At 45.7% G+C, this 15,535-nt stretch overlaps 1 protein-coding gene across 10 annotated transcripts in view; it reads left to right on the top strand.

Moving 5' to 3' along the window:
• Window positions 1–15,535, top strand: part of ABCC5 (ATP binding cassette subfamily C member 5) — a 90,041-nt gene that overhangs the window by 46,861 nt on the left and 27,645 nt on the right. For 8 of the 10 annotated variants that reach the window (XM_036243763.1, XM_036243761.1, XM_036243765.1 and 5 more), the window contains 6 exons: window positions 2,527–2,883; window positions 6,919–6,990; window positions 7,969–8,093; window positions 8,213–8,285; window positions 10,131–10,334; window positions 11,189–11,332. In XM_036243763.1, coding sequence (XP_036099656.1) covers window positions 2,527–2,883; window positions 6,919–6,990; window positions 7,969–8,093; window positions 8,213–8,285; window positions 10,131–10,334; window positions 11,189–11,332 — 975 coding nt within the window. Of the gene's footprint in view, window positions 1–2,411; window positions 2,884–6,918; window positions 6,991–7,968; window positions 8,094–8,212; window positions 8,286–10,130; window positions 10,335–11,188; window positions 11,333–15,535 lie in introns of all 10 variants that reach the window. The other 2 variants (XM_036243771.1, XM_036243766.1) reach the window with 2 other exon arrangements.

The raw sequence follows: 15,535 nt of genomic DNA, 5'->3' as shown, positions 1-15,535 counted from the left end.
GAGACTTCAGTCCCCTTCTGGTTTTTTTCTTTCTTTTTTTTTTAATCCTCACCCAAGGACATGCTTAGAGAGAGGAAGTGGAGGAGTGAAAGAGAGACAGAGAAACATCAGTGTGAGAGAGAAGCATTGATCAGTTGCCTTCTGCATGCATGGACCGGGGAATTGAACCCACAACCCAGGCATATGCCCTGACTGGGAATCAGCAACCTTTTGGTGCACAGGATGACGCTCAACCAACTGAGCTACTCCAGCTGGGCTAGTCCCTTTCTACCTTACTCCTCCTGGCGTCTGCTCCTCTCCAGCCTCCTTCTCTTTCTCTTCTGCCTGCACTGCCCTCCCCCTCCCCCTTCTCCTCCTTCGGGAAGATGATAACCTGTACAAAGGTAGTGAGAAGCTACCTCGTGACTTTCCTGATAAGATTGTCACCAGTATAGGGTTGCCCACTTTAGCAAATAAAAACACAGGACATCCATTTAATAATTGCATAGCACATACTTACACTGAAAAAGTATTCATTGTTTGTCTGGAATCAGAATTCAACTAGGCATCCTGTATGTTATCTGGCAACACTATGAGTAGTCCCTTTTCTGATTAACAAATACATTCTGATTTGATTCAGTGAAGGAGAGTAGTGTTTTGATGGTCAGTGTCCTGTGGTAAATTGAGGTCTATGGTTTCTGTACCTCTGAGATTCTGCTGTCCTCGCAGGTGCAAATCCAAGTGGATGTAAATTCAAGTGTGACTCAGCCGGCACGTCATGGCAGAGTGACCCGAGCTGAAATCCTCCTGGGAGGAGTGAGGGGCTGCAGGGGGCCTGTGGGAAGGAAGCGTGGGGGAAGGAACCTGTGCTGACTATAGGCATGAGCACATTTAAAAGCAATCCACTGAGATTTAAAAGGTCCTTCTATTAACTCTTTTGGAGAGAGAAATGAAAGGAACTCTGTCAGCATGTGGTTTACTGTGTGAAGGCGGTGTCAGGATTTGACATGTTATTCTTAGCTCAGTCTTTTAGGAAGGCTCTCAACAAATGAAACCAACAGCTGTTTTCAGAAATTAGATCTAAGGTTGACTAAGTGTGAAGATCATCTGGGAGATTTAGAGCCATGCCACTCCTGGGAAGATTGGGGAGGAGGAATAAATAGGCGGTATGGCGATTTAAAGGAGGAAAGAGCAAGCGAGACGTTTAGGATCCAGCAGAAGGGCTTGCTCTTGAGGAAGGGGGATATGATGCATTTAACAGCACCACACTTTAAAATAGTCAGAAACTAGGTGGAGAGTTCTGACTCTAAAAAGTTATCTTTTCTCTAAGACTTTCTAGTGTTACTTAAAAATTTTTTTTTTATTCCTTACCTGAGGATATTTTTCCATTTATCATCAGATAGAGTGGGAGAGAGAGGGAGAGAGAGAGAGACATCGATGTGATAGAGCCACATCGACTGGTTGCCTCCCGCACGACCAGACCAGGGCTGGGGACGAACTGCAGCCGAGGTATGTGCCCTTGACCAGAATCGAACCCACAACTCATTGGTCCGTGGGCTGACACTCCAACTGCTGAGCCAAACTGGCCAGTGCTAAATTTTTTCATTTAAAAAAGATTTTTTTATCATATTGGGACTCCAACTGGGATACCATTCTGTAGAGAAGACCACTGTTTTACGTGAGTTGTCAGAAGTGGGTTCAGAGTCACGGACACATCGAAGTCCTGAGCTGAGATTTAGTTTGGTCAGTGTTTCAGATCTGATTTCAGAAACACTTAGCTTTTGAAGTGTTCCAGTTTTCTTCCCCTAACAGAACTCCGTGGGACTCGGAGTGAGCGGGAAGGAGTTTTGTTCTCTTCCCACGGATGTTTCTGAGGGAGGTACCCTTCACTTCCATGCAAGCCTGTTCCTTTGCTTGTTTGAGTTTCCACAAGTCCCAAGGCAGGATTCTGAAAACATGAGAACTTACTGGCAAGAACGTGTCCGCTACCACTGATAGAACTGTGGGCACTTCTTTCTAACCTGAGCGAGCTGGGCCTGGTCGCAGTCCCAGCCCAGCCTGTCCCGCAGGCACGCGCCTGTCATGGGCGAGGGGAGCACACAGGCTCTGAGGTTCTGCAGGAGTGGTCGAAGGGAAACAGTGGTGAGGGTCGGGGCAGGAGAGCAGCGTGCCCTGTGGTTTTTCTGGTCGCATTTCCCACTGCTACTCAGCAACTCATGGGTGAGAACAAGGACCCGCATATGGGCTAGTTAAATGTCCTTTGCTCACATGAGACAGGAAGAAATGAGAAGTTAGTTTGGCATGTAATTGGTAGTGCAGAGTATTGGGCTGTTGACAAGGCTGTGTCCCTCCTGAGGGTGTCCCCACACCCCCGGGACCTCTCGCCGGGCCTGAGGCTGGGCTACACTAATGAGCTACCTTTTGCCCTTCAGCTTCCTTCCACTGTCTAGCCTGATGTGTTTTGCTACGTGAGTGTACGCCCTAGGCTTGTCTCTCTGGTCTTGATCCAGTGTCTCATCTTTGCACCTCTCTCACAACTCCTATCAGAGTTTGTTTCTGATGGAAGAGGTTCACACGATTAAGGAAAAACCAGCCAGTCCTCACATCAAGATAGAGATGAAAAATGCCACGTTGGCATGGGACTCCTCCCACTCCAGTATCCAGAACTCACCCAAGCTGACCCCCAAAACGAAAAAAGACAAGAGGGCCGCCAAGGGCAAGAAAGAGAAGGTGAGGCAGCTGGAGTGCACTGCGCATCAGGCAGTGCTGGCAGAGCAGAAGGGCCACCTCCTCCTGGACAGCGACGAGCGGCCCAGTCCCGAGGAGGAAGAGGGCAAGCACATCCACCTGGGGAACCTCCGCTTGCAGAGGACACTGTACAGCATCGACCTGGAAGTCGAAGAGGTAACTGCCCGGCCTCCCCACACCCTCTCTGTCCACCAGGTGTCCATTCTGGCAAGAGCTGACAGCTGCCCTTCCTTTCAGCAAAGTTCTTTTGTGGCTGGAAGTGATTTTGAACCAATGAGCAATTCTGGCCTGCTCCACCTCTAAAAGGGATATTTAGGCATTTAACAATAGAAATGAATAACAATTGGTCTCCTGAGATGCTCGTTTTATAAGCAAGGAAATGAAGCATTCAAGTGGATTTTCCAAGCTTTAGCCCTGAATAGATTTCTGGTTATTGTAATTGTATGTGGGCTGTAATGATTATTTCTGGTTATTATAACTCTCTAAGCTTCTCATTACCACTAGGCTATGCACAACACAGAACCTGGAACACAATAGGCATTCTCAGTGTTGCTATTATTGCCAATTCTGTTGTAATTATTTATTTTTAATGCAAGTAAAGGATCATATGGTGTATGACATCACAGCCCAGACAGCACAAAACTAGAGTCTCTCAGAGGCCCTCCTTTTGAGAGTGGCTGGAACAGACACTCCTGGTTCAGGCTTTTGAAGTACAGAGTATGCATGGGAGCCAGCACCATGTTGAGGGCTACATCATCCAGAGGGTCCCAGATGTAGTAAAACATTCATTCATTGAATAGCCATTTTTGAGTACCAACTCTATGCCAGGCACTGTTGTAGGGCTGGGATATAGTGGGGAAAAACAAACAGACAAAAATCCCCGCCCTTTTAGAGCTTACATTCTTGGGGAAAGAGAGACAGTAAACAAGTTGGGGAGATGTTCCAAGACCCCCTTTAAATTCCTGAAACCACGGATAGTGCTGAATCCTAGTAGTTTTTCCTGTACATGCATACTTTCTATAAAGTTTAATTTATAAATTAGGTACAATAAGAGATTAACAATAACACCTAATTAAATAGGGCAGGTATGCACTACACTGTTGTGTGAATGAGGTGGGTCTCTCTTTCTCCAGTGATTTTTATCTTTTTCATCCCAAACCCAGTCCTGAATCTGTATAACTGTCCCTTACTTGCAGGCAATGGCTTGGTGTCCCTCGTTTGTGGGATTCCTGGCTGTAGTCTTCATTCGGCTCAGTACTCTCTGGCACAACATGTTGCTGTCATTCAGAATATGTTTTCTGTTCATGTTTTCCACCAAAAATGTAATGCCTCTTCCTTCCTAACTAAGCACTTTTTTACAGTTTAAGGTGCAACAGCAAAACTAACATGGATTCTTTATCCTTATTCACAGTTTCAAGGGTGGAAGAGTTGTTCCTACCATAGATTTTAGTCACCTCCACATACGATTTTTTCCCCTTCCTTTATTAAGTAGAGAACTTTCACCTTTTCACTTACAGCAAGCACTTTACAGCTGCTGTTTAACATTTTTAAGTTGCTAGCATCACTATTCTTGCCCTTCTTAAGTAGGATAAGGGTTCCTCGAACACAAGCACTTCAGTATGGAAATTGGATCTGATCATCGAGATGGGTACTAAGTGACTAGGGGCAGGGAGCGTCTACAGAGTCGATACTCCGGGCAAAGGGATGATTCATGTCCAGGGCAGGACAGAGCAGGACCACATGAGATTTCATCACACTAGTCAGAGCGGCACACTATTTAAAACTTATGAACTGTTTATTACTGAAATTTTCCATCTAATATTTTCAGACCACATTGACTGCAAGTAACTGAAACCACAGAAAGCGAAACCGCGGATAGGGGGAGACTGCTGTGTATTGTATGTCAGAGGGTGACAAGGGCTATGAAGAAAAGGTGGCAAAGAATGCCGGGCCGGGAGCATGTGTGGTTGCAATTTAAATAGTTCGCCTGAGGGGAAAGAGCTCATTTAAAAAGTATATTTGAGCAAAGACCTGAAGGAGGTAAGGGATGGGTCATGTGCTGCCTGGGGAAGAAGAGCATTCCAGGCAGAAGGAACAGAAGCTCAAGGCCCCTGAGGCCTCCTCCTGGAGCAGAGTGAACATGGACCGAGTAGTAGATGCCCAGGGCGGAGCGGGAGTTAGGTGCCAGAGCCTCCTGAACGACTTGGCTTTACTCTGAGTGGGGAGAGAAGCCACTGAGGGTTTGGAGGAGAAAAATGACATGAGAAAAACATTCTAGCTTCTCTATTCAGAAGAGTACGTAGGGAAACAGGAAGGAAGCAAGGAGAACAGTTAATCTAGGGGAAACATTAGGGTGCCTTGGACCAGGGGTGGTGGTAAGAGATGTTTACCGACATCACTGGGAGTAGAGGCACTGGGTTCTAATGTGATGTATATCTACTCAGCAACTGACTAGAAGAACGTCACACAGATCCAGAGCTAGACTGTGGGAGAATGAAACGCTCCCAGTTCTTCAAAGGTACAACCAAGAGGGAAGATGGTCCTTGGTGACACCACCACCAGAACTGGAAACAGCTCGTGGTTGTTACGAGAGCATTCGAGTCACTTTTATACTTTAGTTAACTCTTTTAAATCTTCTAGAGAGGGAGAGAGAGAGAGAGAAATATTGATCAGCTGCCTCCTGCATGCCCCCTACTGGGAATCGAGCCCACCGCCTGGGCATGTGCCCTGACCCAGAATCGAACCAGTGACTTCTTGGTGCATGGGATGACGCTCAATCCACTGAGCCACACCAGTCGGGCTACTGCAGTTAACTCTTAACAGGCCTGTTATTGAATAACGAGGATCCCGATTATTAAGGCAGCTCTATCACATTGCTAATCAGCTCTATTAGAGGATTAGTCCTCATGGTCAGTGGAGGTTTACTCTCCTAACTTTCTATCTGTTGATCCTCGTTCTGCTCTTTAGAACCCACGTTCCCAGAACTTGAGCTCTTGGAAGAGAGAGACCATAGTTCTCTCAACCCCCTCTTTAGGAAGAGGAATGGAATTTAACGTCCTCTGATGTCTTCACTTACTTCATTGTTGATGTCTCCTTTAGTCACCATTCAGTTGGCAGAGCAGAATTTTCCTCCTATAAACCTAACTGACCTGAGCAGAGATTGAACCTGTGATTTGATCTCATAACTACCAGGCTGTGATCTTTCAAACTCTTGGACCATATCAAAAACTTTGTCCTACATACTTTTGTTAATACTACACACTGCTTGGTTCTACAAGGATGACTCTTGTCCTCTGGTTGCTCAAGCCTGTTGAGAGAGACAGTATTAGTTGAAGTAACAAGGCCGTTGTCAAACAACTGTCACGTGCTAGTGCAGTTGGGGTCCAGCTCTTCCCACACCACCACCCTTCATCCCTTCCTTTGCTGCGGGCTTCATCCAGTACAGGGTTGCTGAACAATGGCCCTGTTAAAATCACCTCTCTGTTCTAGAGAACTGTTAGCACTGCCCATTGAGGACACATTATTTTGCCTGAGGATATTCAGTTAATCACAGGCTTGGTTTTCCACTCTTATGTGGGATTGATGATATATAGAGTCCTCAGATTCTTGGAAATGTTTTGTAGAAAAGTGGAAACAACAGTAAACATAGTTTTTACTGGAAACAATGTATAGGCCCTGGAGAAAAAAATCATAATAAAATATATTTTTTAAAGTGTGCTGTTCTCTCTTCCAGAAACAACAACAAAGTAAACAATAGAAAAACATAGATTACCAACAAAGTAGGAAAAGAGCTGGGTCTTTTTAAAAGTGATAGGGGCCCTAGCCAGTTTGGCTCAGCGGTTGAGCGTCGGCCTGCGGTCCAGAGAGTCCTGGGTTCGGTTTCCGCTAGGGGCACATACCACCAAAAAAAAAAAAAAAAAAGTGATATGGGATACCTTAATGTGTGTGGCATATTTAATGTTTCCAAAAGCGTACACATCTGTTAGCTAGGTGTATCTGCACAGGAACCCTGTGAAATAGGTGGCTCACAAAGTAGAAAAGAGTGAGGTAACTTGCTTGGTGATCAGGAAGGCCGTCTTCATATTGATGGACTGCAGCTAATATGTTTTTCCTCAAAGAAATAGGAAGTCCCTGGAGATGAGTGGTCAGTGACCTTTAATGACCTTCCCTCTTGCTCTGTTTTTCCCCCAGGGTAAACTGGTTGGAATCTGTGGCAGTGTGGGAAGTGGAAAAACCTCTCTCATTTCAGCCATTTTAGGCCAGGTAAGATTTTATTATTGTCCTTGGCATTTTCTGCTTCTTCCCCTGGACTGTACTTAGCAAGAGTCTCAGGAAAAGTGAATTTATTTCTTGGAGAGAATCAGGAAAAGTAGAAACAAAATGAACCATTTATCTGCATTCCCCCCCCTTTCCCACCCCTCACCAGTATTGTGTCTGGAAGGGGGCTTAGTGATCATCTGTATGTGTACACTGTATATTATGGTGTTTGAGAGGACCAGCTTGTATGTGCAAATACTACACAGGCTGATTAATGAAACTTTGTTCCAAGTCATAGCATCCCTAATCCAAGACAAATTGTCAACAGTCAGTCCCGAAAGGAACCCTGAAAGAAGATAAAATGAATAAATCGATTTATATCAACTACTGTGACTGAAAACACAATTCAAAGTGAATGGTTCATCATGCAGTTTCTCCATGTTGGAGGGGAGGGTTTGCCATCATTGTATGGATACTCTATAATACTAGTTGATGTCTAACTGGAATTTTTTCCCTTTGGTCCTCATTTTACAGAAGCAGTTGGTCTAGCCAATAGCCTGGATTCATTCTGTAGATCATTTGGCCTGCCCTAAAACCGAGGCTGTAAATCTTTACAGCATCCTCCCCAGGGGATTTTACAAGGGCCTTCCGCTTCTGCTTCCCATAATTAAAACAGTTTGCAATTAGGAAGAAAGGATATAAAGTAGCTTATAGGTTGCTAAATGAAGTGTTTGGTTCATTCAAGTCATGGGTTGTGCTGGGTTCCCCTCACACAGAAGCAAAGAGAACTTGGATTTTCTTTGCTGCTGTAGTTAGCTCTCTGTGGAGCAAAGGTGAGGTCTGGTTTTGGATCCAAATAGCATCCAAGGAAACTGACAAAACTTTTAACTTCATTCCACTTCATTGTGGAGTGAGGGGGGGTTCTGTTGGCTTGGGGTGATGGTTTTGCATTATGATGCCGTTGGATGGTGTCTGTCTCCCTAGATGACACTTCTAGAGGGCAGCATCGCAGTCAGTGGAACCTTCGCCTATGTGGCCCAGCAGGCCTGGATCCTCAATGCCACTCTGAGAGACAACATCCTGTTTGGGAAGGAATTTGATGAAGAAAGGCAAGGAATGCTTCGTTTCTCTCATGCTTTCTGTCTTGGCCGTGCGAGGTGCAAGCAGCCCAAGCCACTGGCTCTACTCCAACTGTGTCCCTGATGCTGGGTGTCTTTATGTTCTTTAGATACAACTCTGTGCTGAACAGCTGCTGCCTGAGGCCTGACCTGGCCATTCTTCCCAACAGTGACCTGACTGAGGTATAAGCCTCCTGCGCCTGGTGGGGGTGTGTATGTAAGAGAGGATCCTGGAAGCTGGGTGACAGCGCTGTGCCAGCGCCACCTCCTAGGGATTCACTGTCACTGGGACTTCATGTTAGGAAAGTATTTGTGCCTTAGTGCAGGGATATCAACACTACCTGTTTTTAGCATATACTTATTTCCTGTCAGGTGGATTTAATAATTTTTTTTTTATCCTCACTCAAGGACTTTTTTTTTTGCATTTATCTCCAGATAGAGCAGGAGGGAGTGAGGGAGGAAGAGAGAGAGAAGAACATTGATGTGAGAGAGACACATCGACCGGCTGCCACCCACACAACCCCAACCGGGGCCGGGGGCAAACTACAACCAAGATACATGCCCTTAGCGGGAACCGAACCCAGGACTCTATGGTCCATGGGCCGACGCTCCATGGCTCCAACCACTGAGCCAAACTGGCCAGGACATGTCAGGTGGATTTAAACAAAATCCCATTGTTGGTTCAGAGTTCATGTTTTCTACACTATTCATTTTTAAAACCGTGGGTCAAGCATGTGCACATTTAACTTCTTCCCTGAACCTCATTCTGCCAGCCTCCTTACTCAGATGCAGTCTGTAGAGAGCCCTCTTCCATCAGAAAGAAAGGTCGCTATACAAATCCATTTTTCTTTGGTTCTCTGCCCTGGAGCAGTTTCCAGAGCTGTGTCTGAAACTGGCTCTCTGAGTCCTGAGATATCTCCCATGACCAGCCCTGGAGGTCTCTGGGGCCGGCACTTGTATTCAGCTGACATCAGTTAAATCCCGCAAACCAGATTTGGTGAATGGGTTAATTAGCTCACAGCCTTCAAATCCTGGTCCCAGATAAGCAGCATTGTGACACTGGGAACTTAGTATTAGAAATGCAAAGTCTCAGACCCCACCCCAGACCTACTGAATCAGAAGCTCTGGGGATGGGCCCAACAACCTGTTTTGACAAGCCATGCAGGTAATTCTGATACCTGCTCCAGTTTGAAAACCAATGAATAACTGAATGTTCATTTAAGGACAAGAATTTTTTAAATTACAGAGCCCATTACCATTTGACAATTGATCTATTCACGTGTCCATTTAGTAACGTTTACCAGGTGTGTGTTGTGTGCCAGCCGCATGTGCAGACTCCTCTGGGTGGCGGGAAGACAAAGGACAACACTCTGTGCCCTTAGAAAGCTTGCAGTGGGAAGGATGGACACCCACACACGAGGCACAGAATAAGCTGATGAAAAAGAGTCCCCTTTGTTTTGTGTGTTACTGAAGAAGAGGTGGGGGAGGTTTTGCTGAGGAGAGGATGCCAGAACTGAGCTGATGTAGTACAGGAAAAGGCATGACAGAAGCCATGTGTGTTCATTATATACACTATTTAAAATGGCTTGGATCCCAGCGTGTGCCAGGGGGGTTGGCAATGGGTGCTGAGGGTTCCTGGGGAACCTGCTTTGTATGCCATGTTTGGTTGTTTAGATTCTGTCCTTTAGGGCTTTTAAACAGTTTTTAGCAAAGGTGAGACATGTTTTGGAAAGCTCATTCTGTCCGTAGAGAGTAGATTGGAGTAGGGTGCCCAGGGGGAATGGCAAGACCAGATGAGGATTGATCAGTAACCAGATGGTGTGGGAGAGAAGGAGGCATCTGGGCTAACTCCCCCAGTTCCGTTGTGGGCCCTGGAGGATCATAGTGGCCTCTCATCCAGGTGGGGAATTCAGTAGAAGGAGCCACTTTGGGTGCAGGAGAGGAGTAGTGACTGAGAGGAGAGGTGATCACTGAGCCCAGCTCTGGATTTAAGCTGGTGGCCTCACTATGCTTTCTGGGCTCCTGTAGATTGGTGAGCGAGGAGCCAACCTGAGTGGTGGGCAGCGCCAAAGGATCAGCCTTGCCCGGGCCTTGTATAGTGACCGGGACATCTACATCCTGGATGACCCCCTCAGTGCCTTAGATGCCCATGTGGGCAACCACATCTTCAACAGTGCTATCCAGAAGCACCTCAAGTCCAAGACGGTTCTGTTCGTAACCCACCAGCTACAGGTATGGTGCTTTCCTTCCCAAGCTGCCCACTGTGGCTTGAGAGGTTAGGGACAGGAAGGAGGGCTTGGTCCTTCTACGTACCTTGTTGGTTCCTAGAAGTTCCTGGAACCATCAGTATTCATTTCCTCTGCAAATAGCTGCCTGGCCCATTGTACCAATAAAGCTTGTACCAGTGTACCAGGTGACTATCTGAATCAGAGATCCATGGAGCATGTTAGCTTCTGTGCAAATATCAGCAAGTGAAAGGGGTGGGCTGAAAATAGTTTGGGCGTGAGATAGTTTGGAGAGCGTTATGTTAATTTAAGTGGGAACTGTTTAGGGAAAACGAGGTCTTCTCCCTCTGTCATTCTGTGACAAGCAGCCACTTTGGACAGCAGCTCAAGAATGTTGCCATCTGCTTTGCATATGTTGTTAAGTTTGGGGGTTAATCCCCCATTCTCCCACAGTCAGTAATTATGTGTACTTCTGAGTGGAGTAAAAGGGTGTGAAGTTTAATGCAAGCTCCCGTGGGTCCACCAGGAGATTTACGTCCAAAGCTAGAGGAACTGTACTTGGAGCTCCATCACAAGGCACAGTAAGCGAAAGAAGAGGTGCTCAGTCTTGGCACTATTGACATTTTGGGCCAGATAGCTCTTTGATATTGGGGCTGCCCTAAGCATCCCTGGCCTTGATCCACTGGATGGCAGTAGCACCCCTCCCCCAAATTGTAACAACCAACAGTGTCTCCAGATATCCCCAGATGTTCCCTGGGAGCTAAACCCATTCCAGGTGAGACCATTAGGCCAAGGGGTGAATGATTGGATGTGTTTACACAAATGTCAGCAACAACATGTTATCCTTGCCTCTGTCTCTAGTACCTGGCTGATTGTGACAAAGTGATCTTCATGAAAGAGGGCTGTATTACAGAAAGGGGCACCCACGAGGAACTGATGAATCTAAATGGTGATTATGCTACCATTTTCAATAACCTGTTGCTGGGAGAGACACCCCCAGTTGAGGTAAGAGTCATATGGTGTTTGTATGCATCTCCTTTTTAGTAAGGGAGGTATGACCTTACTGAATGATGGCTAGACCTCAGCTAAATTCATTGTCTGGCAGAACCCTGTTTTCTGATGACCAGACTGCTGTGCTTTGGTTCATGTACTAGTGCTACTGTAGGAGAGCAGGATTGTGGGGCTGGTGAGCCAAGGACTTCTGTCACTCAGAACTTATTAATAAGGCAGTAACGGAAAACAGTATGGGCTCTGTGTGTTGTCTAAGTGAGAAACGTCCAAACCTGTAAAGAATTTTTATGAGTTTATTTGAGCCAAACTGATGACATTGCTGGGAAGCAAGATCTCGGGGCCGCAGGCCGACACTCTAACCGCTGAGCCAAACCGGCCAGGGCGGGAAGCAAGATCTCAAATGCTCTGGAGAATGACAGTGTGCAGATTCTTTTCTACATTTGGAATTAAGGAGGAGCGTGGGAAGTTCACATGGCGGTGGGGGACAGCAAGGCAGAGGTTAGATTACATGACGGCATACATGACGTCATTAAGAGGATGTGCGCTCTTGAGGGTGGTTAAGCTTTAGAGGGTTCTGGGGAAAAGAATCGCTTCTAGCATTTCAAAAGTTGTTAACCTAGATGCACAGGACAGTGGGCAGGGCTTGCATAAACCCTTTACTAAACAAGTTGTAGGCCTGGGGTATTATTCCCACCACGACCTGCCCAGTTAGGAATTAATATTTAGATCTCCTGTAAGGTTACTTTGGATTAGATTTTTTTTTTTTAACAGGGTCCACAATGTATTCGTTGTTCAGTCATAGCTTAGTTTCAAAAACTCCATCAATCCTGGTTGAAGCATGTGAAGCTCCTTTCTAAACAAAGAAGTGAATAAGGAACCAGGGAAGAGAAATTAATCATTGCATACATTTGAAAATGATCCTTGGTGTCCTGGCTGCTGGCTGGGCACTCATTCACAACTATTCAACTAACAACTATGATGTCCCAAGTACTGGAGTAGGCACTTCAGAGATGTCATCCTGTTTTACTCTTTTAAACAGAGCTCCATAGCAAAATATGATTATCCCTCACTTTTACGGCCGAGGAATTGGAAGCTCGAAAAGTTAAGCAGGTTGCTAATGTTAAATAACACAATTCAGTCAAGTAAATTTGAAGATCTAATTGGCTTTATTAAGTGATTCGTGAATCGGGCAGCATCCCTCTGGCAACTGGAAGGGCAGAGAGAGGGTGAGGAGGAGATTAAAAGAGTGGGTTATTTCAGGCAAAGTCACTTTCCCTTAGGGGAAGGCAGGGGGTCTTAGGAGGAGATTACCTCACTGTGTTGACCAGGAAATTCCAGACTGAGTGGTTTAAACTTGCATTCCTGGGAGAGGCGGACACTGCATTTAGGGTAGGTACTGAGTCTTGGTGTGGCTTAGCAAAAGTGACTTCATGTTGGCCTTTTTTTCCTTTTTCTTTTTTTTTCCCTCTAATTTTTATTGATTTATTTTTGTTACAGATGTTTCTCCTTTTTCCCCCCAGACCCCTTTCTCCCCATCCTGCTCCCCTACCCCCCTAGCATTGTTGTCTATGTCCATTGGTTATGCATACATGCATATAAGTTCTTTGGTTCATCTCATCCATTCCCCCCCACCCCCCTACTCTGAGGTTTGTCAGTGTGAACCATACTCCTTTCTATGTCTCTGGGTCTGTTTCATTCATCAGCCCACCTTGTTCCTTATATTCCACAAATAAGTGAGATCATGTGGTATTTGTCTTTCTCTGTTGGCTTATTTCGCTCAGCATAATACTCTCAAGGTCCCTCCATGTTGTCTCAAAGGAGAAAGAGATCTTTCTTTCTTACAGCTGCGTAGTATTCCATTGTGTATATGTACCACAGCTTTTTTATCCACTCATCTATTGATGGACACTTGGGCTGTTTCTGGCCTTTTTTTTTTTAACACTAACACAGGCACTTGGACTCTAAAGTGCTCTTTCTGCCGTGCTGCCTGTCCCCTGTGACAACACAGAAGGGTGTCAGCTTTCTGTGGCTTTGCTCTCAGCTCCGAGTTAGGCAAGCACAAGGGCACACTTACTTGGAGCTAGCCAAATAGCTTGTTTTTTCTTCTTGCCAACCTGCTCTCATATGAACTCCTTATTCTGTGGTCACCTTGGGTCCTAGCAGTGCATTTAGGCTAGGCTAAAAACTACTTCTTAACTACTAAGTCATTTGATGTCTGAGAGGGATAAAAGCAGAAAGTTATTGGGATCTTTTCTGAGAGTCTTTGGGTGTCATCCTGTTTGATTTCAGGTACAGTACAATGAACTGTTCACGACTGATTTGTTTTTGGCCTTTTGGAATAACTCAGACATTCCAGTGTCATCAGTAACTTCCATAGAGACACTCTGATGCAGATTTGGATTTTATGATCTCTTCCTGTGACTCAAAGTACTCTTCAGATTATTTCCTCCTCACTGTAGACACAGAGGGGAAAATGAGAGGGAAAGAAGCTAAACTCTGAAGTGCATTGGTGTGGCTTAGACTCTGGGAGTCAGAAGCAGACTCTCAGCATGTTGTGTACTTTCCTAAGCTTCAGTGTCCTCATCTTAAAACTGGGGCCTTGCCCAGATTGGTCAACGGTTAGAGTGTTGGCCTGTGGACCGAAGAGTCGCGGGTTCAAATCTGGTCAAGGGCACGTGCCTCAGTTGTGGTTCATTCCCCAGCCTGGGTCGGGGTCATGCAGGAGGTAACCAGTCAATATGTCCCTCTCACATCAATGTTTCTCTCTCTCTCTCTCCCTCTTTCTTCTTCTCTTTTCCTCCCTCCCACTCTATCTGAAGATAAATGGAAAAATATCCTCAGGTGAGGATTAAAAAAAATGGGGGTGGCCCCTGCCTCTTAGAGTTGCTATATCAATTAAATGAAATAAGATGTAATGTTCTTACCCTAGTAAGTGGTCAGCAAATGGTAATTTTCTCTTTAGACAGTGTGTGTATTTATGTGCTGTAATAAATATAGAATTTAGGGTTCTATCTTGTGTTCCAGGTGTGGCTTTAAATTTTATATTATTTTGTGACTTTTTTTCATGTCAACTTATTTATTTAAAAAATTTTTTTCTTTATTGATTTTAGAGAGAGAAGAAGGGAGAGGGAGAGAGAGACAGAAACATCGATGAGAGAGAACATCGATTGGCCACCTCCTGCATGCCCCGCACTGGGGATTGAGCCCACAACCTGAGCATGTGCCCTGACCAGAATCGAACCAGCAACCTCTTGGTGCATGGGTCAATGCTCAACCACTGAGCCACACTGGCTGGGCTCACTGTCAATTTAAAAAGCCTAGCTGGAAAGCAAACTGAGGTTATGAGGCTGACTATAGCATAGAATTAAATGTAGTAAATTATATTAAGAGAATTTCCTGTATAAAGATATAAGAGGAAGTTAGAAAGGAGAACATTATGTAGTTTCTAATCTCTCAGGTTCAATTTGATGAGCATTTACTAAGTTCCTCTGTGCCCTGTTATGGGAAGTTCTGGGTATTCAGCCCTGTGGGGTTTAGAACCATGAGTGAGACGTCATCTCCCTCCTTGAGGGACCCACAGTCTCCTAGGGTAGACCAGTGCCCTGTGCTGTTACACCGGGTCACATTTACAGCCACCGTGCTGTGATAGTGCTGCTGACAAGTGCCTGGGGGCGGGGGGCATGCACTCTATTCCAGACAAATCCGAGTTATCTCAGGGAAGGCGTAAGGTTTGAATCTGTTTGAATGGGGACAACTGTGACTGTGTTGGGGGAAGGGGAGGAGCATTCCAAGTGAAAAACCAACCTTGACAAAGGTACGAAGTGGAAAGTCACCGTGGTATGAGGAATGGCAGGAAATCCAGTTTGGAATGAGAGTGGGAGCCCCGGAATGGGAGGGGAGTTTGCAGTTAGGCGAGGGCCAGCGTGTGGAGGTCTAACCACACCGAGAAGGGTGAGGCTGTCCTGTGTAGCAGTGGGACACGCTCAGCCCTGTGATTGCATTCAGTGATGGGGATCAGAGGTGGGAGGAATGAAAGTGACCCCAGCCTCAATACTTTGGACAAGTTGGAGTGAATGAGAACATAAAGGCTACTGTGTTTGGAGATTTAGGTCTTCAGTGACTTTGGGAAGAGCAATATCAGGGGAATAGGGTAGGAACCCAGATCTCAAAGATGGCAGGAATTGAGGAAATACAAGA

This window comes from Molossus molossus, unplaced genomic scaffold (assembly GCF_014108415.1).
Source record: "Molossus molossus isolate mMolMol1 unplaced genomic scaffold, mMolMol1.p scaffold_m16_p_5, whole genome shotgun sequence".
Taxonomy (NCBI): Eukaryota; Metazoa; Chordata; class Mammalia; order Chiroptera; family Molossidae; genus Molossus; species Molossus molossus.
Note: the sequence above shows the minus strand (reverse complement) of the source record. Positions and strands in the feature narration are given on the sequence as shown.